Raw genomic sequence first — 23,488 nt, forward strand, 5'->3', positions numbered from 1 at the left:
GGGAGAACGGCGTCTTACCCTCCAGCATGGCGAGGTGCATGGCGTCATTTGCTCTCTTGGGAACGCTGAGCATCACCTCTAAACCGTCTTTGATCTCCCCTTTACCCTCCTCACAGCACGACAGCAGCTCCTGCAGGACCAGAGGGCGGGTTAGAGTCATGGTCAAACAGAGAGGGTGTGTGTGTGTGTGTGTGTGTACCTTCAGCAGCAGCTGGTACTTGGTGATCCTCTGCACTGGTTTGATGAGGTAGGAGGAGATGGAGTTGGCCAGGCCTCGTCTCTGCTGAATGTCCTAAAACCACATTCATAAAAACATACTGCTGCTGTAACAGGCTGGATGTATTCCTGTTCTAACAAACGGCTCCACCTGCTGGCAGCACAGCGAACTGCACAGAGGGGAACAGGGAACTCACATCAAAGAAGGAGCCAGCATGCTCCAGGATCAGCTGACTGGAGTCGGGTTTGTTCTTGCAGTAATCCACATAGATGTGGAACTTATCAGCCTGGAGACAGGTTCACGAGGAGTTAATAAAGCTGAAGGGTCATCACTTCAGACATGTTTTCATTTGGACTCACCCAGGTGACGAAGCAGTGACCCACATCCTCTGGAAGCTGCTCGTAGTTCACCAGCTCCTTCAGGAAAATACTGTAAACACACACACACACATTCAGTCAGTGTGTCCTCACTGCTCCTCTACACAACCAGCCCCATCCTGTCCACAAGCACAGAGCAGGCAGATATAACGTGTGGTCGGCCAGGAAATCATCCAGACTTTCTCTTGTGTAACATGACGCCTAAACAATCTGCACGTGTCTCACTTGTTGTGGAAGTCGTAGATCTCCTGCATGTTGCCAAAGATGATGTGTTCTTTGTTGGCGATGCCCGGAGGAATCTCCTCCACGCCGCTGGTCATCTCCCAGAGGTACGACTGACAGACAGACAGACAGAGAGACAGACAGACAGACAGGCAGATGAGACAGGGAGGGGAAATATGTCCAGCATCCAACACACAGAGGAGGACTTGTCTCACCTCCAGACACTCCTGCAGGTCTCTGACGTAGGTCTTCTCTGTCTGCAGCAGCTCCGCCATGATGAACCTGAGACAGGAGGATGTGTTGGTGTTTAAACTGCAGCCACATCTGGCTCCTGTCACCTCCTCCCTGTACTCACTCCTTCTTCCTGGCTGACTTCCTCTTCTCCTCGTTGATCTCGTGGTTGGGGTCTCGCAGTTTGACCTCGGGGTCGTCTGTCAGACTGGCGGGGATGATGTCCAGCTCCAAGTCCTTGTTGTCCTGCACAGACAGACACACACACCTGAGTGAACACCTGGGTTCACACTCCTCGGTGTCTCCGGACTGAGGGCCTCACCTCAGAGCTGACTCCCAGGCTCCTCTCCAGGCTCTCCTGATACTTGGACATGCGCAGGGAGAAGTCTCTGTACCTGCGATCCACCGTGCTCACCCAGCGCTTCAGCTCCGACACGTGGGCGTGGCCTTTCTCCACCAGGTTGTCTGCCAGCTGGATCAGCAGCTTCACCTTCTCCTTGGTTTGCTGAGGGACATTATCACACACACACAGTGAAGTTCTGTCTCTGCGTAGATGTTTTGTAATGCTCACACACACACACACACACACACACACACACACAGCTCACCTTTGCAGAGAGCCTGAAGTGATGGTAGTCGCTGAGGAGCTGCTGTGTTTCCTCGCTGCTCTCTCCAGGTGATGTGTGTGTGGCCAGGTAAACTTCACCTGTCTCCTGGATCCAATCCAGAGCCTGCTCACACACACACACACACACACACACACACACCTTTACCTTTATATCTTTATATCTGTATTTTTAATGGATGTTTTTAATGTGTGTCCTTGACTCAGACGTCCCTTTAGGTTACTTTTTGTCAGCTTTACAGTGTTTTAGTCCCACTCATACACAGACACACACACACACACACACACACACACCTGTTTGGCACTGCGCTCAAACACCAAGTACTGCTGACACTGGTCCAGTCGTCGTTTCTTTAACGTCCAGAAGTGAAGCACTCTGTTCTCTCTCTGCAGCAGCTCGTTCAGGATGGCTGCAAACAAAAAGACACATTACAGACGCACAACAACACACACTCATCCTCATGAAACACACTGACTGATCAACTGTATCATGACGTGATCAGATTGACGTAAACACAATGACTGACAGCAGTGCAGCAGCTCTGACCTTTGACCTGCTGCTCAGGTCCTCTGCTGGGGCCGGCCGCCCCGGGCATGCTCACGTTGTTTCTGTGAATGTACTTCAGAAAGACCTCGGCGTTCCTCCGGGCCAGCGTGCACGCCTGTAACACACGAGCACTAAACATCATAATTCGATCATCATGAGTGTTTTACACCTGATCTGTCAGAATATCCCAGGTAAACAGTTTATGTTTGTTGTTCTGGGACCTCCCTCCATGCCCCTAAACGGTCACTTTGGCTGAGCCTCTGTGTGATGTCACAGACATGGATCACCTTGAGGAAGGCCTCCTTCTGCTCCAGGTGTTTGCTGATCAGCGGTAGAAGGTGCTCGCTGTCGGCTGAGCTCCCCAGTTTATCATGGCTGCCGCACCAGTCCTCATCCCGACGGTACTCCTGCTCCAGGCTCTCTAACACGCTGCACACCTGGACACACACACAGCAGTTTCCAGGATTAGACAGACTCTGACAACATGTGGGGGGGGGGGGTTCAGCTGTACCTGCTCAGATGTCTTGTAGAAGGCCACGGAGGCGTTGACCAGCTTGAGGCGGTCCTCCATCTTCAGCATCAGCTGCTGCCAGTGGACGGCCACCTTCTCAGCACAGCCGCGGATCGCCTCTGGATCGTAGTGCCCAGCCTGCAGCATCATCTGCAGGGAACAGAGACAGAGAGGTCCTGATGCTGACAGCAGCTGGACCTGCAGGGGGGGGCAGTGTGTGCGGCTTTACCTCGGCTTTCTGCTGGACCTGCAGGGCGCTCTGATGGGTCTTCTGCAGGGAGCTGGCATGGAAGAGAGACTGCAGGAGAGGAGGGACCGGTACTGTCAGTTATATATTAATACAATCAGAGTCAGAATCACTTTATTTATCCCTGAGGGGAAACTCTGCTTGTTATAGACAAATAGAATCAAAGATGGAATTTAAAATATATAATAAATATCTAAATCCCTGGGCAGCATTTAAATCTACCTGTTTATTTACTGCTGTAAAAACCTTTACACAGTAAAGAGCCTGACATGAATGCTCCAGTATGAATGTACAGTGTCTGAGTGACTGTCACAGTTCAGAGTTCAGTAGTTTGATGGAGACGGGCAGGAAGGACTTCCTGTGTCTCTCAGTGGTGCATCATGGGAGTCGGAGTCTGTTGCTGAACGAGCTCCTGTAGCTGGTCAGCACAGTGTGGAGCGGGTCCAGTATGGTCTTTACTTTGGACCACGTCCTCCTCTGACACACCTCTGTCAGAGAGTCCAGGTCCTCTGCCAATTATCACTGACTCATCAATCAATTGACAAATGTATCACTGAGAACCTGCAGCAAAAACATGGCTAACCCTGAGCAGGTTGTCCTTCCTGTCACATGATCAGTCAGTGTGTTCTCATTGGTCACTGCTCCTCTACACTGCACCACCATGGCTACAAGCAGAGAGCAGTCTGTGTGTGTGTGTGGTAAACGGTGTACAGAAACAGTGTAATTCTGGTGGTTAGGGGGTTAAACTGAAGCTGAAGTGTGTGTATTTAACCAATTAGTCAGATTTACCAGTATTACATCATTCTGATGGAGCTTACATCACGTGAGAGCGCACGCACGCACACACACACACACACACACACTACTTACATCACGTGAGAGCGCACGCACACACATCCCTTTGACCAAAGACCTGACGTGTGTGTTGTGGCCTGGTTGCTTCTCCTGTGATGTAAGTAGTGTGTGTGTGTGTGTGTGTGTGTTGATACAGTGCTGACCAAAGGGGTTTTACCCCTCTGAGTGTTCACAGACTCCTGCAGTCAGCTATTTAAAGAACAGAATAACACACACACACAACATGCAGTGATAGAACTGGAATAGATGTGTGTGTGTTAAAGCATCTGTTAGTCCTCAAAATCAGTGCAGAATGAAATAATCATTGAGTTAAGCCACACACACACACACACACACTCACACACACACACTCACACACACACAGACAAATCTGTGTGTGTGTGTGTGTGTGAGAGCCTCTGCTACTATTAAAAAAACATGCTGAAATAATTATTAGTCACATACAGCAAACCTGGTTTGAACAGCAGTAATTACTGTGTGTGTTTGTGTGCGTGTGTGTGTGCGTGCGTGCGTTTGTGTGTGTGCGTGCGTGTGTGTGTGCGTGTGTGTGTGTGTGCGTGTGTGTGTGCGTGCGTGCGTGCGTGTGTGTGTGTGTGCGTGTGTGTGTACCTCTATAGCCATCTGGAACTGTTCGTGCTCCCTCTGCAGCTGCTCAGCCTCTGACAGCGAGCTGGCGTTCACCATGCTGGCGTTCAGCATGGACTCGCCGTTACGGATCCAGCCCAGCACCTGAAACACACACTCACACCGTGAGACTCACAAACAGGTTGTTTTGTTGGCCACCAGAACACTCATCAGGTCACCATGAATGTGTGCATGAAGTCTGAAGAGCTTCAGCAGAGGTAAGACCCAGACATCCCAGAAACACCACGCTGGTAAATCTGCGGGAGCTCCACTCAAGCTAAGGTGGTGTGTGGATGTCAGAAGCGCAGGTTTGGAAAAATCCACAAACTTAGACTTGAGTATGTGTGTGTGTGTCATTATCATCATAACCCTCATAAATGTTTGAGTGGGCTCCATGTGCAGCGGCAGCAGCAGCTGCCTCCTTCCTGTAAGCACAGCATGCTCACATCTCATCATCATCACCTCCAGCGTGGAGGCTTCCTGATGAAGGGCTGAAGCTCCTCATGATGAAGGGCTGAAGCTCCTCATCAGGTTCGGTTCATGTGTTAGGCTCTGAATAAAACCCTGCTGCTGTTCACCTGTTTGACCTCGGCCTGTAGGTGGCGCAGCTGCAGGCTCTGCTCCAGCCGAGTGTGTGTGTGCTGGGCATTCAACTCCACCTCCTGCTGCTTCTCATGGAGGAACTCCAGCAGCTCCTGAACCTGAGAGGCCAGGTCCATGTCCTTCTCCCCAGTCAGCTCGATGCCTGGAAGGAACACACACAACAGGGAGAAGTGTGTGTGTGGGATGAGCTAATGAACCCCTGGAGGCTGCGCAGCAGCTGTACCTGAAGCCTGGACCTCCATGATGTACTGGTGCAGGTCCTGACCCTGCTGCATCACTTCATAAGTCATGTTGTTCATGGCTGCTTTTCTCTCTGCGTGCCGCTTCAGCCGCTGCTCCGCCAGGCCGATGTCCTCCGAGCTGCCGGAGGAGGAGCTGCCTCCCCCGCTGCCGCTGCCTGAGCGTCCAGCGTCGCTCAGCTGACGGGACAGATCCTCGTTCCAGGCGTCCAGCTCCGATGTGACCTGCGGGTCGACATTTCTCTCATTACTCTAAAGCTTTCCCTTCTTCATTCTCGGTGTTCGTTCTTCATTCTCGGTGCTTCGCTGCCTCACCTCTATCGTGTACTGCTCAAAGATGCGCAGCTGCAGGAAAATGTCCAGCTTGATCTTGCGTTCGTGGAACAGTTCCTCCATCTGTCCCTGAGCCTCGTCCAGCTGCTGCAGCACCCCCTGGATGTGCGCGATAGAACTGCAGTGCGGCGTCTTGTTGGTCGACATGGCCGCATCTCTGCAACAAACACAGACGTGAAGAAGCGTGAGAAAACAGCACATGAAACTTCTGATGACATCATCAGCACCGCCGGCTCTCCTCCTGTGAAGGAACATCCCACCTGAGCTGCTGCATCAGCTCCTCGCCCTCTTTGATCACGTTGAGCGTCGCCTCCAGCGTGGCCGTCTGCTGCTGCTGGAACTGCTGGATCAGAGTCTGAACGGAGTCCACAGAATCACAGCAGACGTCGTCCAGCAGCTGTTTCTGCAGCTCCTCCATCCACGACCACAGCTGGACACACACAGAGTTAACACACGGCTCTGACTGCTCACACACATCAGCGTCTGACAGCGCCTCACCTCCTTGGTGTGTGTGTGGAAGGACACAGACATGTCCAGCAGCAGCTTCCTGTGCTCCACCCGCCGCACAAAGTCCTGGATCCGTACCTCCAGGTGCCGCGCTGCCTTGTAGATCTCCTCGGGGTCGCACTCTCCGGTCTGAGCCAGCTGCTCCGCCGCCTCCAGCAGCTTGTCTGCGTTAGTGTAGGTGTTCTGAAAGGTGGAGGAAGAACCGTCAGGCGGGCGAATCGATGCCAGACTAATACAGAAAAATACAGAGGCATGAAAGAGTCTGATTCTCTGATCAGAATCATTCATTCACCTTCAGTATTACAGCAGTGAGGGGGCACATACCCCCCAATCCTGCCTGAGCCTGAACCAGCAGGACAATCTGGACTAGTGTGGTCTGTCTTTTGTAAGTATATGAGATTATCTGTGCAGACTCACAATATTTGACATTGTTTAGACTGCAGGCTGCGGCGTGATGACAGACAGAGCGCTGCGGTCAGGATATGTCAGAGGGATTAGTCAGCACATGGGGATTATAATTTTAAAACTTTTCATATAAACCATGTCCACGAGGAGAAAACTGTGCAGGACGGGGCTTTAATGAGAGCTCGGTGTCTGCGTCTGATGTTTGTTTGTGGACGTTCATTAATCAGATTAAACATGAAAGCAGCAGCACTGATGCTGAACAAACGAGGCTCTGTGTGTCTGAACACACTCATCTGTGTGCTGTTTGCAGAGACACAGAGCCTGACCCATTAATCCTAATCCACAGTGTAAACACCAGATTACACAACCACTTTTTACAGGATTAACACTGACTCCTTTATGGGATTATCGCTCTGCTGTGACCAGTGGACAGTTTATTAATGAGTTAGAACCAGCAGCTTCACACACATACGCAGCAAAGTGCAGGCAGACAGGTGAGGACAGGGGGGGGTCTGCTGTGAGCCAGCCTCTGCTGGTCACCTCAGGTACTGCAGCGTTCACACCACACAGGCTTCACCCCTGGAGGCTGCAGCGTGACACCCTGACATTTAACAGGGGTTTTCCTGGGAAGGTGGTGTAAGTTTAAATCCTGTCTTTATTCTATTCTTATTGTTAAGAGACTTTGTGTCGGAGCTGAGAGCAGCACGTGGTCTCTGCTGTTCCAGGGCCTGTGGTTCTGTGCTGCAGCACTGAACTCACACACGGCCGGATAATATCATCCAGAAAGACCTCCTGACCATATATGGTCACGTCTTCAGGCTTCCTGCCCCTACCAGGCATGGTGGTTTTCACAAAAATTTGGGATTAATCAGAGCAGATTACTTACAGATGTTTGCAGAGCCAGAGAATAACGCTTGACAAACACATGTGCAGTGTTTCCTCCCTCAGATCAAACTGCTCTACATCATGAGACAGACTCACCTGAGCCACATCCTCAAAGTCGTCGTGCCTCTTCTGCAGAGCGCGGGCTCTGTGCAGGGACTTCCCCACCCCCGTGTGCTTGCTGAGGAAGGCCTCGCCGTGGTTTTCTATCCAGTCGATCACCTGCAGGGCACAGAGCACAGCCGCCATCTTTAGATCAGCCGCTAACACACACAGGGTGGAGAAGGTTGCCGTTTCTGGCACCGCACACAGACTGAAGTGAAACAAAATGTAGTCTCAAACCTCCTGAATTAAGCATGAAAGATGAAACCTTCATGATCTGTGTGGGGAATGTAGGTCAGCGCCGCTGAGAGGAGCAGACACACACTCTCACTCTTATCAGAGTGTTTGTCGTGGCAGCTTTGTGTCGTTTCTCACCGCTGATGACATCACAGCTGTACAGTAGGCCTTACAGCCTCCAGCTGGATCCTCCTCTCTGCTCTGGTGCTGTCCAGTGTGTAGAAGGATTGTTTATATATAATGTCATGAGCAAAAATCCTTTTTAGATTTGTAAGTTTGTATTTTTTTCCTCTGAAATTTAATAATTTAATGGTAAAAAACGTGTTTTTTCTTCTTTTTTGTAGATTTTTTTAGACACATTTAACGGCAGGAAGTCTAAAAGATCACATTTTGTTTCTTAGAAAAACCTGGACGGACAAATAAACTGCAGGACATGTGTGGTTTTGGGGTGAACTGTCCCTTTAGAAATGTAACCATGATGAAGAGCAGATTGTGTCTTCTATCCCCTCGTGCAGCAGATTATATCTAATCTGAGAGTGAGCACGCCGCTGACTCTGAGCAGTTCCTGGGTGAGCGGCGTGTGATGATGATGTCAGCGTGTTGTCGCGGCTCCAGCTGCACACAGGTCAGGTCTCCTCAAACTGCAGGATGCTGACTGGCTGAGTCAAAGCGCCAAATCAAACTAGAAGGCGAACACGCTCGGCTCCGTCTTCCTCTCCGGGGTCACATCCATCCTGCAGCGTCACCACTCCGCCTGGAACGAGCCCGTTCGCAGTGGTTTACGTGCTGTCGGTGAGGCCTCGCTCTCTCACTCCTCGCTCTCTCTGCATGTCTCTCGTCCCGTGTGTGTGTGTGTGTGTCTCTCTGGGGTCTTATAGAAAGTGATGCATGACAAGTACAACTGGCACGGCTCTGTGTTCAGAGGATTTATGATGCACCGATTGGATCTCTTCTTTGTCTTAAACACTCTCTCAGACACTCTCTGGGGTCGCATTCGAAGGTCCGCACGGTGCCAGAACTCAGAGCGTTCATCCTTAAATCTGCCTGCTGGCCTCATTCTCCCTCCAAACGCTGCGTACATACAATGGACCTATTATAAATAGACTCAGGGTGCTGCTGAGGGTCTCTCCCTCAACATGTGCTGCAGCAGGGCACCATGAACAGACCAGACGTCCTCCCTGCTGCTATCAGAGTTAACCTCACATTCAGGCCTCAGGTTGTAGCAGCAACCAGCCCAGTGCATTCTGGGATTTGGAGTCTGGGATGTGACATGTAGACGGTCGGGTTCATCTTTCCATCTTCCTCCTGCTTTGGACTGACTGTAAATGTGTCTTATGTCTGTTTCTGTCTTTGCCTGTAGGGGGCAGACTGTGGACAGTACTGCAGGTGTTAAACCACAGGATCTCCAGCCCCTCTGTGTTTCTGGGTAGATTCCCTCTATGCCAGTGGTACATGCTCGTACCTCATTCTCACTGCAGGCTAACAGTCTCCTCCTCCTCCTCCTCCTCCTCCTCCTCCTCCTCCTCCTCCTCCTCCTCCTCCTCCTCCTGATCACAATCACCTCCTGGTTAAAAATACTCTTCATAAAATTTTACTGTCATATTTCTTTCTGAGCTCCAGGAATCCGGGCGGACCCCCTCCAAACCCACAGCGCCTGCTCCTCGGTGAAATACGAGCGGCGGTGCCAGCGGCGCAGAGTTCCTGCTTTATCTCAGGAATGTTCACGTCACACAGCTGGGAGAGAGGACGGCGATGAAGGCGGTGATCCTCCGTCGTCACACACACATCCATCCAGTCATTACATGCTCACACACCAGATGACCCGCGGCACAGAACCAGGCTGCAAGCAACACGTTTTCCAGTTCCTAAAAGGCTGCAGAGATTCAAAGACCACCAAACGACGTAGCCTGGCTGTGTGTGTGTGAGTGTGTGTGAGTGTGTGTGTGTGTGTGTGTGTGTGTGTGTGTGTGTGTGTGTGTGTGTGTGCCCACCTGCTGTACGTCCTGCTGGAACACACACAGCTGCAGCCTCTGGTGCAGTCGGACCTTTCGGTGCTGCCAAATATTCTCCAGCCGGCGCTGATGGTGGAGAACCTCGTGAACCACGTCCAGGATGCAGTGGACCTGCACAGCAACACACACGGCACTTTAACACACACGCTTGTGTTACACGTACGAACACAGGAAGCTGATTGGACGAAGCCGACTGACCGCTTTGGAGTAATTAGCCGTGGCTGTCAGAGATTCGGAGTTGCCGGGACTCAGAGGCCTCTGGAGGACGTCCAGGAGAGCTTTGCCATCCTGACTCACCTGTACACACACACAGACACACACACAGACACACACACACAGAATAGCTTTACACTCAGATATTGTAAACATGTTTGCCTCTCCACAGGAAACAGTTTGACTCTGTGATCAGGGCTCCATGTATTGATCCTCTGATGATCAAAATGATCACCCCCCCCCCCCCCCCCTGGAGGCCCAGAGAGCAGGGGGCAGACTGATGGGTGAACCAAGACCAGGACCAAGAACAGATTTATATCAAATGAATCAAAGGCAGAGAACATAAAGAGTCATTTTTGATTGTGTACAACCACAGAAGAAGAAGCTGCATTAAATGATGAACCAAACACTTCACAGATGTTTCACGTAGACCCTGTTCACACTGTGGAAATCAGTCCGGCTCGAGCGGGACCTCCTCCGAGAGGAGGGCTGAAACCAATTCAGACATATCTGGGGGACAGAGTGAGGATCTAGCAGGAACAGCTCACATCTGGCTCAGGTCTGAATGCGAATCCAGCTAGCGACGTGATGCTTCCGGTTCACGGGGACAGGGTCCGGGTCGCGTACAAAAGCCGCATGTAAACAACCGTGGAACTACGACAGCTTCGCCCCGAGTTTATTTTCCACAAAGGAATAAACTGCTTTTAGAACCGGAAAAACTAAAGAACGAGCGACATGGGACAGAAAAACGCATGCGGTCCTACCGCGGCCTGAACGGACTCTGTATATTACGAGGCGCCACCTAGCGGTTTGGTGGATCGAGCGTGTGTGATCTGAGGTCTGAACGTATCAGTTTAAGGATCCATCCTGCTCAGGACTGACAGTGTGACCGGGGCCTTGTTGAAGCGTCTGGCAGTTTAAGTCAGAGAACAGATGGTAACTCACAACCACACAAGTGCAGCTAACAAAGTCAGCTTCTCATTTAATCCTAGTCCGAATTCTGAGATCAAATGTAAAAGAGGCTGAGATCAAACCTCAGCAGAGTCAGCGTGTTTTGCAGCTCTGACAGGAAACAATGCTGCCAACCCTCAGTGTGTGTGTGTGTGTGTGTTGATGTATCGTTTCACAAATAAGCATAAACTGAGCTAACACTGCAGTCTGTCTGAAGATAACCAGCAGAGAGAGTGGGAGTGTTACAGCACTACATTAGGATGGTGCCGCCCTGTCATTACAGCCAGAGCCAATCACAGCCAGTCACACAGTCACAGCCGATCACAGCCGATCACAGCTGATCACAGCTGATCACAGCCGATCACAGCCAACCGCACTGACAGCACCTTACAACTAAAAGTGGAAAAGACATAAGGAGATAACAAAGTGAGATCATCGGGCTGATCTAGATGAGGCAGCCTACGGGCAAAATGCAGAGTGGAGAGCGTCCTGACAGACTCCACCACAGTCTGGTACAGGAACTGCAGCGTTCAGGACAGGAGGCCTCTGCAGCCTGTCATTCAAACTGCTCAGTTCATCCGTGGAGCAGCTTTCCACCTCTACAGGACATCTACAATGCCCGGGTCACAGAGAGGGCCCACACCATCAAGGCCCGCACTCACCCACAGCACTCACTGCTCACACTGCTGCCGTCAGGCTGACACTTCAGGAGTGAAAGCAGGAACAACCAGACTAAAAACAGTCTCTGCCCACAGGCCACAGGCTGCTGAACACTGACCGAACATTTATCATGGAGCATCACTGCCACGATGCAAAAAATGCACATATTTGTTTTTGCTGTACAATCTGTTACATATTTACACACTCTGAACGTCCTCCCTCTGACAACAACACAGAAACAATGCACCTTGAACACTGGTCACACCTCACCCTCTGCACACAGAGCTGCACATTCTGCTTATTTTACTTTTCTTATTGCTTATCCGTATTCTTATTTATTCTTCTACTACTATAAGTCTACTGTTTGTACAAAGTCATGTGAAGGGAACTCGCAAAGTAAGAATGTCACTGCTCAGTGCTGTAAAGTGCATTTGACAATAAACTTCTTGAATCTTGAATTTCTGGGTTCATAGTCTCAAAACACACATGCTGGACCTGCACAGTGCAGAGCGGACACCGAGCCGCAGAGTCTAGCGCCGGACATGCTGCTGTTACCTCGGTGTAGGCCTGTGTGACCTGCTCGTACAGGCTCTGGTGGCGATGGATGGCGATCTCCAGCTCCTGCATCTCAGACGGTAGCCCCCCCTCACTGCAGACTTTACACCAGGCCTCCACCTCCGACAGGAACTGAGGAGTCACACATGTAAGAGAGCGTGTTCAGCACTCAACAAGAACACACACAGTGGTAAACTTTCACATCAGACCTCGTCCATGGAGGCTTCTCTGATTAACCCTGTGTGTGCTGTGAGCTGCAGCCAGCAGAGAGCTCATCACAGCCCCCTCACTGTCAGTCTGGACCATCCTAACATTTTATTATTGATTTAAAAGCTCCAGTAAACATCAGAGCTGCTTCAACCTGGCTGCAAAAATAAAGAGCGGCTTTAGTTGTGTCTTCTCTTCACACTGAGCTCTGTAGCCCCGCCAGCTCTCCGTCCCTTCTCGGCCCGACACATTTGTGTTTTCCTCTCTCAGCCTCAGCCAGCCCCCTCCTCTCTTTCTCCCTCTCTTTCATCTCCAGAGCTCTCGAACACACACTTGTAGCTGATGTCAGGAGCGCAGCAGGAATCAAACAAGTGCCATCTGTTGCCATGTCAACCTTCCAAGAATCAGCAGCAGAGCGGTTTGATCCATTAAATGTAATCAGACGCTGAAAATGTGCCGTTTGAATGTTAGGTTCTGGACACGTGTCTGCTGCAGAGACTCACAGACCACACAGGGGGCACCGAGGAGTCCTCGGAGGCAGCAGACATGCTGGGCGCGCTGGTTCAGCTCACCTGTTCAGCCTTCTGGTGAAAGACGGACGACATGGCGAGGATGGTGGAGCGTTCGTCCAGTGCGGCGGCGAAGCTTTTCCAGTCCTGATCCAGCTGACCTGAGATCTGTTTTATCTGTGTGGAGGCGTAGTGACCGGCCTCCGCCAGCCGGCTCGCCACAGACATGATTCTGTTGATGTTCACGTAGGCATTCTGGAAAGAAAGAAAAAAACATGCACGTCACCCCGAGGGACGGGCTGGACAGCAGGCGCACAGAGGTGTGAGAGCACACCACAGGTACCATGGAGTTCATGGCGAAGTGGTTGTGTTGAGTCTGCAGCTCCACGGCGTGCTGGTAGCCTCGGCCGATCTCAGTGTGGCTCTGCAGGAACACTTCCTTGTTGTGGCTGATCCAGTCAAACATCTGCACACACAGCACACAGGAACATGAATAAGTAAGAGGAGGAGGAGGAGGAGGAGGAAGGAGGGGGAGGAAGGAGGGGGAGGAGGAGGAGGAAGGAGGAGGAGGAAGGAGGAGGAGGAGGAAGAGGAGGGGGAGAAGGAAGGAGGAAGAGGAGGAGGAGGAGGGAGGGGGAAGGAGGGGGAGGAAGAGGAGGAGGAAGAGGAGGAGGAGGGAGGGGGAAGGGGGGGAGGAGGATGAGGGGGAGGGGGAGGAAGAGGAGGGGAGGAAGAGGAGGGGGAGGAGGAGGAGGAGGAAGAGGAGGGGGAGGAAGGAGGAGGAGGAGGAGGAAGAGGAGGGGGAGGAAGGAGGGGGAGGAGGAGGAGGAAGGAGGAGGAGGAGGAGGAGGAAGGAGGAGGAGGAGGAAGAGGAGGGGGAGAAGGAAGGAGGAGGAGGAGGAAGAGGAGGAAGGAGGGGGAAGGAGGGGGAGGAGGATGAGGGGGAGGAGGAGGAAGAGGAGGGGAGGAAGAGGAGGGGGAGGGGGAAGAGGAGGAAGAGGAGGGGGAGGAGGAGAAGGAGGGGGAGGAGGAAGAGGAGGAAGGAGGGGGAGGAGGAGGAGGAAGGAGGAGGAGGAAGGAGGGGGAGGAGGAGGAGGAGGAGGAGGAGGAGGAAGGATGGGGAGGAGGAGGAGGAAGGAGGAGGAGGAGGAAGAGGAGGGGGAGAAGGAAGGAGGGGGAGGAGGAGGGGGAGGAAGGAGGGGGAGGAGGAGGAGGAGGAGGAGGAAGAGGGGGGGCACTGCAGGGATAACGGGGGTTCTGATTGTGAAATGATCATCTTAGATTCTTAGAATCTATTTTTGACAGGAAACATCTAAAGCTTCTTTATGTGACCCGGTAAACTCAGCTCAGTGTGACAGCATGTGGACACGGTGCTTCTCTCCACAGTAAATATTTACCACTTCTGCATGTGGAGCAGCTGCTGACGCCCGCCTGTCTGTGTGTGTGTCTGTGTGTGTCTGTGTGTGTGTCTGTGTGTGTCTGTGTGTGTGTCTGTGTGTGTGCTCAGGACAGCGAACACACACACTCGCGGCTGCAGGTGGGCGTTTAACCTCTTCAGTCTGACTTTGTGTATCCCTGACATGTTTACACTGGAGGCCAGCCTTCAGCTCCACTGGCCTAACATGGCCGCCCTAACATGGCCGCCCTAATGACCGCCAGTCTCTGTGTCGCCATCTTCTCCACCTCACTGCCTCCATCTCCGTCACGGCTGCAGCCCTCACTGAATGCACCCATAATGCACCTGACTCTGCAGAAAAGTGGCAGCGGAGGTTTTATAACGAGGAGATGGCCAAAGGATGAGAAGGGTTAAATACTGCCCCCTTCCTTGCAGCATGTGAGCGCTCCACCTGCAGCATGTGAGCGCTCCACCTGCAGCAGCAGGCCTGCTGTACACACTCTGGTATGTTAATGGTGGAGTTCCAGGACCAATCACTTGGCTGCTGTAGGTGAAGCGGTGCTGATGGATTACTCTGTGACCTGTGCTTCCTCTGTGCAGATAAACAGCCAGGGATCGATTCACCCACAGAGGGGTTTCCAGGACGTGTTTACAGTTACTAGAAATTCAAATGATGTCTAAAAACAGCTCCACTGAGTACAGAGGCTGTGGGTGTAGGAGCAGGTGATGGCTGCTGCAGGAAGCTGCTCGTGTTCCAGAGATATCATCAAAAACATGACAGCAGAGCTTGGCAGAGGCTGAGGTGTTTTTGTGTGTTTCTCAAGGGTTTTCACAATAAAAGCCTCTGACATGAAGCAAAACCCACCAGGGAAAGACTTTTACTGTGAAGGGACAGCGCTGCGGGACCACTCACCTTCTCTGCGTCCTGTTCGAAGAGGCGGAGCTGGAAGCACTGGTCCAGCTTCAGCTTCCTGACGTGCCACATCTGGTGGAGGTGCTGCCTGGTGGAGTGGAGCTTATCCAGCAGACTAGCCACCTGTCAACGGGTCAGTGAGGAGACGGGTAAAGACACACACTGAAAAACCATCACATCACATATTCACACACATCCCTGTGACGTTCCTGCATGTCAACAACCTGCGTACTCTAGCTCTGCTCTTTCACATCTTTCCCCACAGAGTCCTTCAGCTAACGAGCTCCTCTCAGCCCTAATGAGGGATGCTAACGAGCTGTGGCTGCTGGCCGAAGGAAGCGGGGCACTCCATCATGCTTTAAAGTGCTCACAGGCTGCTGACGGATGAGTGGAGCGCAGCACCTGCAGCAGCTGTCCAGGCCTGTCTGATTCTATATTTTACTTTGCTGTGCATGACTGATCAGATATGAATGATCAATATGTCACAGGAAGGGCTGGCTCTGGCTGGATGAGACGCTACCTTGGGCACCAGGCTCTGGAAGTCTGCAGACCCTGAGATGCAGTTCCTCCCTGAAAAGCCGTCACTGGATCGGATGCACTGAAGCAGCCTCTGTCCTTCCCGGTCCAGCTCCTCCACCGGAGCCTTCAGCACCTGCAGGCGGGCGGAGAGTGTTTAACACTTTAACACTGTTGTTTGATCGCCCTCTTCTCTGCTTCTCCCTCACCTTTTTCTTCAGCTGTGTGTGTTCCTCTATCAGCCGCCGAGATCCCTCCACATCAGCAGGGAACTCCTTCTTGGACTGGAGCTCCTGAAACACACAGAGAGCATGCTGTCACACGTCCCACGGCTCCTGTCCAGTCCTCTGAAGCCTGCTCTGCCCCCCACCTGCAGGTCCTCCAGTCTGGACAGCAGGTGAACAGCACTGGACATGAACTCCTCCAGAGAGACTCGCAGCTCCATCCACTCCTCGTGGTTGTAGTCCAGAGAGCCTTCAAAGTCGTCCGTCAGCTGGGAGGGATCCACCAGTTTGGCCAGACCTTCAACCGACACCATGCTGGTCTGCTCACACGGGACAAAAACACAACAGCGTACATCACCCGGGGGTCTGAGGTGTGAGGACACGGACAGTCTTAACATGACACAGCAGAATAATCGTTGTTCGTTCAGGGGCACACTGAGGCCTGAGGAAAACAGGTCCCGCTCTGACCTCGAAGGAGAACTTTGCACTCCCAAAGTTGGTCTTCTGCTTCTGCCAGAAGTTGTCCGGCTTGATGATGAGCGCTACGCAGATCTCAGCAGGGAAGAACTCCTGCAGGGTCTTCAGCAGAGGTTTGATCAGCTCCCACTTAGAGCCCCGCATGTCGATGATGACGGTGAAGCCTCGTTTACAGACGTCCTCGCTGACAGGAGACACATGTGGGACAGGACAGAGAGACAGACAATGGACAGGAAGTGACACAACATCTTAAAACAGAGAAATGAGGTATTACTGCATGTCCACACTTTGTTCTGAAGAATTGTCCAAACACAAATGTGTCTCCTCAGCTCTAGCTGGGATCATTCAGAGACAGAGACACACGTCTGTCCTTCTGCTGATCTGGCACTAAAGCGTTCCATAAACCTGGAATGCTGCAACTAAAGTAAACTATAACCAAACCCCAATGTTGCAGCTGGTAAACGAGGAGTTTGGTTTCAGGCTCAGGTTCCACAGCCTCCCACAGTGAGACGTGAGGCCGATGCTCCATTAACATTCCTTTAGAATCTGATGTATTTGATCATCTGACTCCACGCTCAGAGTTTAAGGGAGGAGGAGAATGTTCGGTTTATATAAACCTGAGCGGACACTTGTAAAACCCTGGAGCCGGCTGACATTACCTCCCCTCCACCTCCACTCACACCAGGCCTCTATTAAACCAACAGCACATCCACTGCGATCTGCCCGAGGAGACTCTGCTCGTCACCATGGAAACAGCAGAGCGGGACTGATAGAGATCAAAAGATAACTCAGACTTTGGGCCGGCGTGGTTCAGTCACACCGAGCCGCTCTGTGGAACAGCCAGTCTGCTGCTGGGTGGCCGCCGCCTGAACCCGCCTCGTCCTGCAGTGCAGGGTCACGGGGGGCTGGAGACTCTCCCAGCTATCTACGGGTGAGAGGCGGGGGACACCCTGGACGGGTCAGCAGTCCATCACAGGGCAACACACACAGAAACACCCCCGTGTTTCATGACTTAACTGTCATCAGTGTTAGTGTCTGATAAGACAAGATGAAACCTGAGGTCACAGGTCAATCCTTAAAATCATGACACGTAGAAATTAAATTTGTTTGTTCATCTCAACTCTAATTATTCCCTCAGTGTAAACTCTCGGGTCTGATCAGGAAGTGGGGCGTCTGAGGATCTCTGGCAGCCTGACCCAGCTGAGGACTCAGCGGTCCTCCTCTGTGTCTGATGAACACTGCAGCTTTCACCCTGATGCAAATCAAAGGCTGCTCTCAGTCTGCTGCTGCCACAGAAGAAAGGAGGGCTTGATTCCACCGAGTGGACGGCACCGAGCCCTCCACCAAGCCCGCTCCTTCAGTCTGCAGGAGACACACATGTCCTGAGCAGTGTGTGTGTACCTGGGGACAGTGGACAGGTAGGTCACCAGCCTCCTCAGGTCCTCCTGTTTTATTCGGTCGTGGTTGCTCCTGGCAGGAAACGTCAGGATTGGTCCTCCTCGCTTGTCTCGACCACCTGCAGTAACACAAAGGAAGTGATACAGGTTGATGTGGACACGCAGCGTCTGTCAGGAGCTGGAGGCAACGATTATAATAAGTATAATAACACATCCATCCAGACCCGGGACAGACCCGGGACAAACCCTGGACAGACCCTGGACAGACCCGGGACAGACCCGGGACAGACCCGGGACAGACCCGGGACAGACCTGGGACAGACCTGGGACAAACCCTGGACAGACCCGGGACAGACCCGGGACAGACCCGGGACAGACCCTGCACAGACCCTGGACAGACCCTGGACAGGTGTTATCATAGACCTGTCCCGGGTCTGTCCCTGGTTTATGAGAAAAACATGGAAACATTTAGAGAGCAGTAATAAAGGGGGGGAGAGGGGGTGTCCTGCACAGCAGCAGTCTGTGCTGAGGTGAGGACGCTCTCAGTGGAGCCTCTGTGACACTGTCATGGCGGGGATGGGGAGCTCCGCCTCCCTCAGCCTGCACTGGAGTGAAATGGCGCCCCCTCTACAACGTCTCTCGCTGACACTGACTGCCAGTCACAGCTGGTTCAGCAGGAGTCCGTGTGCTGCAGGCTGGGCTCTGATCACTGCAGGGACCACACACTGTTCTGATTTTAAAGTGAACTGTCCCTTTAAGAAGGACCGTAAGTGTTAGACAGGAACATCAGAGAGGAGCTCCTCCAGCTCTGTGTCATCAGCTCTGCTCCTCTAATGGCTCCATATCTGTGGATCTGAAACATCACTCCCTTCACAGCTACGTCACACACACACACACACACACACACACACACACACGTACACACACACTGCAGTGCAAACACTCTGATTAATGATGTGTGTGGAGATGTTTTGGTTAGATTAATGTAAGAAACACAAACCACACTGTTTATGAAACTGCTGCTCAGCCGTAGAACTGTGTGTGTGTGTGTGTGTGTGTGTGAGGGGAGTTTGCCACTGCAATCTAAGGAGGAATCTTGATGACGGATTGTTATTGGCACTCAGCCTTTAACTGCTCTGTGTGTGTCTGTGTGTGTGTCTGTGTGTGTGCATTCTTGTGGTCTCTCTACCATTCTCTCTAATGGTTTTATCTCTGCCACACAAACTACTATAACACAGACAGAAGGGAGCTGCACTCATTCAGTGTTTCTACTCAAGTGTCAAAATAAAAGCCTTAGTTTGTACAGACGGTGCAGCTTTCAAAATAAAAGCCTTAGTTTGTACAGACTGGTGCAGCTTTCAAAATAAAAGCCTTAGTTTGTACAGACTGGTGCAGCTTTCAAAATAAAAGCCTTAGTTTGTACAGACAGTGCAGCCCCACGCTTCCTGCCCCACATGATGGATCAGCAGACTGACATCTTGATCTAACATCACTCTGACTGAGGGAGCAGCCGAGGGGTTTGATGTGTTCAGTGTCACCTGTACTGAGTATTGATTATTGGGTCGTGATGATGACATGACGTGATTTTGCCTCCGGATAAGTTTGAACAGTAACGTATTTATAAGTGAGCCCTGTCAGAACCGAGTGACTGATGCCGCCTGCTCGAGGTGGCACTGCTGAGCCGAGCTCTGATTGGCTGCAGGCAGCAGGTGACAGAAGCTCGAGGGGCTCAGCCTCCAGCCGGCTGTGACAGATCACTCTGACTGATGGCTGTGTGTTGTGTTACTGTAAATACAGTGTTACTGTGAGCTCAGGTTGAGCAGGTCTGCTGCTGTAGAGACGTGGAGGACTGACCTGAGACGAAGGCGACTTTCTCCTTCAGCACAGGAAGAACATCAGCAGCCCTGATCCCCTCAGTCCTGAAGGAGCCTGCAGAGACAGAGCGACTTTAATCCCATTATCAGATCAACATTCCTGCACGACACACACTGACACACACACACAGACACACACAGACACACACACAGAGACACACACACAGACGCACACTGACACACACAGACACACACACAGACACACACACACACACAGAGACAGACACACACACACACACACACACAGAGACACACACAGAGAAACACACACACACAGAGACACACACACACACACACACACGGTCCAGTCATGTTCTTCAGGATCATGTGAGCACAGTGTGTGAGGAAAGAATTCGTGCTCCTTCATCCTCTCAGTTCATCTGGTCGCCCGTCTGTCAGTTATGAAAGCTCTCTCTCTCTCTCTCTCTCTCTCTCTGATGGTTCTCCATGCTCTCTCTACCCCCTCACCTCTCCGCCTCTCTCAGTAGAAAACAGGCCCAAATGTCCATGTCCTGCTGTCTGTGTGTGTGTGTGTGTGTGTGTGTGTGTGTGCATTCCTCAGAGAGAACACTAAGTCAGCAGAATCTATCTCAGGACACAGAGAGAGAGAGAGGAGGTAGAGAGACACCCGCTGAGACTAGAAAAGCAACAACTTCATGTGTGTGTTTGTGTTGTTGCATTAAAATGAAGCTGGTTGATTTTCTGCCACAACACACAACCAGATCAATGAGTCGCTTAAAGAGCAGCTTTATTGATCAAGCATCAATTTTTAAACCTGATGGAGCAGTTTGAACCCCATCACACACACACACACACACAGACTGCTCCACTCACATGTATCATTTCAGTGTTCACCAGTGTGTGAGGGTGTGTGTAATGTTTTCCATCAGATGGTGCCCACTGCACCAACATGCACATGCATGGGGACATGAACACTGACGGTGTGTGTGTGTGTGTGTGTGTGTGTGTGTGTGTGTGTGTGAACGATTTGCATAAAAACATAGTTTGAGCTGCAGGAAATAACACGAAGAGGAGAGAAGAGAGTCTGCTGCCAACATCAGCAGCTTTCTGTCCAACTGCACCTAACACACAGCAGAGGAGTGTGTGTCTGTGTGTGTGTGAGAGAGAGAATCATTTGTCCTGTTAAGAGGGAACAGCTTTTGTCATACACACACACAGGAAGCTGTCAGTCTCATCGTTGTGTGAGCCACAAACACACACAAACCCTGTTGTACAGCTACATGCTATTAGCATGTGGTCACTGCTAATAAAGGAGCACATGCTAACTACAGAAAGGAATGAACACACACACACTGAACACACACACATGTTAGCATGTTAGCATGTTAGCACTTCCTGTGCCCTGTGTGTGACCGTTACTCCGCGCTGATGTGCTCCAGGAAGAGGGAAACTGAGAGGATTATGCAAATGGAACAACTGTTGATGCAGCCTGCTGCACACACTCACACACAGACACACACACACAGACACACACGCACACACACACACACACAGACAGACACACAGACACACACACACACACAGACACACAGACACACACACACAGACAGACACACAGACACACACACAGACACACACACAGACACACACACAGACACACACACACACACACAGACACACAACACACACACACAGACACACACACAAAACAGTATTGATTGGTAGTGTGTGTGTGCTACTGATGCATTCAGCTGCTGTGGGTTTATTATTATTATAAATCCTCTGCAGGTTCCAGCCACCAGGGGGCGATGTTTTGACCTCACTTCCTTCATGTTTATTTACAGTCTATGGTCGGAGCATCACTTATGATGTGTTATCTGGCTTTGTTAGCATTACATTTTGACACAGCGCAGCGCATTGTCCCTCTTCCGGTCTCTGTTCTGTCTCTGTCTCTGTCCCTGTAAGACATTCTGTCCTCTTCTTCTCTCACATTAACACAAACAGCTGAATTTAAAATTTCATTTTAAAACAGAATCCACCGTGAGCCATTAAAAAGCTGTCAGATCTCATCTTGACTTTTTCTCTCACACACACCTTTGATCCAACATGTGTCTTCTCCATCACAGATGTTCAACACACACACACACACAGTGTGTTTGTACAGTAGCGAGGCAGCAGTGATTACAGCAGCATATGTCTGAGCAGGTAGAGCCATCTGAAACAAAAGTACTCTTACTGTGTGTGTGTGTGTGTGTGTGAGGCTGACATCACGCACAAAACAACTGGAACATCTGCGAGCCATTGGACCACTGAAGGAATAAGATGTGTGAGTGTTCAGTGAGTGGGAGAGAGCAGATCAGAGCAGACATGGAGAGTGTGTGGAGTGTGTTAACTTTTTGCCAACAAAACACAAAAAAGACTGAGGTACCATCAGAGCGGTGAGGTGTTGCTAAGAGATCAGACTGTGACTGCAGCCGTGAATTAACTCATTACATGCTAGCAAGGAAGAGAGTCATGGACACACACACACACACACAGACACACACACACACAGCCTTCATGTTTTTATCATTCAGTACTTGGTGAACAGACGCTGCTCTGATGTTCCTCTGAAGCTTCATGTCCGTCTGAAGTTTGAGTTCATCTGTTGCCATGGTTACCTCAGAACCTCCCCATGACAGCATGGTGATTTGTGTGTGTGTCAGGTCCTACACACACACACACACACACTTTGTTTTTACTGTAGGGTCACAGAATCTGTGTGTTTAAATCAATACATACATAAAGTGATGGACACATGATCAGACTGGAGGGTTAAAGCAGATATGTGTGTGCCTCTGTCAGTGATTCTTCCTGCACCTTGCTGCTGTGGAGCGCCTGGCTCTGATCAAACATCTGACGTGATGCGTCACCATCTACTGACGTGACCCACACACTCCCAGGCCTGCCCCCCCCCCCCCCCCCCCCCACACACACACTTTCACTCCCACTCCCATGGAAACACATCCAGATTTGCAAGGTGACAGCCAGGAAGTGATGTCACCGGTGGCACAGTGTGTGTGTGTGTGTGTGTGTCCACTTAATCTGTGTCTGTTCTCATGACAGACTGCAGGGGTCAGGTCACACACACAGAGCTATGGGTTTCATGCATGTGGATGTTAAAGGTCCACAATGCAGCCCTGCTGGAACCATTAGTGCTGCACACACACACACACACACACACACACACACACACACACACACACAGACACACACACACACACACACACACACACAGACACACACAGAGCTGGAAGTTAGATCAGCAGCTTTAAGTTCTGTTCACGTAGAAACACTTCAGACAGTGAAGGTGACACTGAGGCGGCTCAGACAGCCAGCAGACTGCAGCCATCACATAAATCAGAAAACACACACACTGCGAGCAGAGGGCCTATGTGTGTGTGTGTGTTTGTGTGTGTGTGTGTTTTGAATATCTCTTCAGCAGGTCAACTGCTCTATGCAAAACTAAACTGCCAAACAGGTGTCACACACACCCTGGACACTGTGTGTGTGTGTTCGTGCCATCAGGAGGCGACAGGTGAGGCTGTCTGCGCCCTGGCAACAGCTGCCACCACAACCAGCTGCAGGGGCTTGAGTGTTGCCACGGTGACAGTGGCATGTGTCTTTAATGGTATGAAGAAAACTCAGCCGTGCTTTAAACATAAAGTGTGTCCATGGCCAGACTGTAAACAAAGAAGGACACCAGGCCTGAGGCCAAAACCTCTGCAGCGCCCCCTGGTGGCTGGCAGCAGTGCAGCTCATAAACCCCGCCTCCTTTGTGGCTTGTTCTTCTTCTGCGCTCAAATGATCATCTGTGGTT

General features: G+C 51.4%; 1 protein-coding gene across 1 annotated transcript in view; it reads right to left on the reverse strand.

Annotated features, from left to right (window-relative positions):
• Nucleotides 1-20,129, reverse strand: part of LOC114426866 (kalirin-like) — a 55,957-nt gene extending 35,828 nt beyond the window's left edge. The window contains 34 exon segments of the mRNA XM_028394525.1: nucleotides 19-130; nucleotides 200-292; nucleotides 414-503; nucleotides 577-646; nucleotides 820-929; nucleotides 1,032-1,098; nucleotides 1,172-1,293; nucleotides 1,370-1,552; nucleotides 1,656-1,778; nucleotides 1,967-2,082; nucleotides 2,220-2,334; nucleotides 2,507-2,656; nucleotides 2,731-2,880; nucleotides 2,960-3,028; nucleotides 4,442-4,561; nucleotides 5,035-5,201; nucleotides 5,283-5,523; nucleotides 5,614-5,788; nucleotides 5,892-6,061; nucleotides 6,130-6,321; nucleotides 7,525-7,647; nucleotides 9,756-9,887; nucleotides 9,975-10,073; nucleotides 12,156-12,287; nucleotides 12,935-13,126; nucleotides 13,215-13,337; nucleotides 15,181-15,303; nucleotides 15,701-15,832; nucleotides 15,906-15,989; nucleotides 16,067-16,240; nucleotides 16,389-16,581; nucleotides 17,799-17,913; nucleotides 19,649-19,723; nucleotides 19,966-20,129. Coding sequence (XP_028250326.1) covers nucleotides 19-130; nucleotides 200-292; nucleotides 414-503; nucleotides 577-646; nucleotides 820-929; nucleotides 1,032-1,098; nucleotides 1,172-1,293; nucleotides 1,370-1,552; nucleotides 1,656-1,778; nucleotides 1,967-2,082; nucleotides 2,220-2,334; nucleotides 2,507-2,656; nucleotides 2,731-2,880; nucleotides 2,960-3,028; nucleotides 4,442-4,561; nucleotides 5,035-5,201; nucleotides 5,283-5,523; nucleotides 5,614-5,788; nucleotides 5,892-6,061; nucleotides 6,130-6,321; nucleotides 7,525-7,647; nucleotides 9,756-9,887; nucleotides 9,975-10,073; nucleotides 12,156-12,287; nucleotides 12,935-13,126; nucleotides 13,215-13,337; nucleotides 15,181-15,303; nucleotides 15,701-15,832; nucleotides 15,906-15,989; nucleotides 16,067-16,240; nucleotides 16,389-16,581; nucleotides 17,799-17,913; nucleotides 19,649-19,723; nucleotides 19,966-20,035 — 4,402 coding nt within the window. The 5' untranslated portion in view covers nucleotides 20,036-20,129.
• Between the last annotated feature and the right edge of the window lie 3,359 nt (nucleotides 20,130-23,488).

The sequence above is a fragment of the Parambassis ranga genome, chromosome 21 (genome assembly GCF_900634625.1).
Source record: "Parambassis ranga chromosome 21, fParRan2.1, whole genome shotgun sequence".
Taxonomy (NCBI): Eukaryota; Metazoa; Chordata; class Actinopteri; family Ambassidae; genus Parambassis; species Parambassis ranga.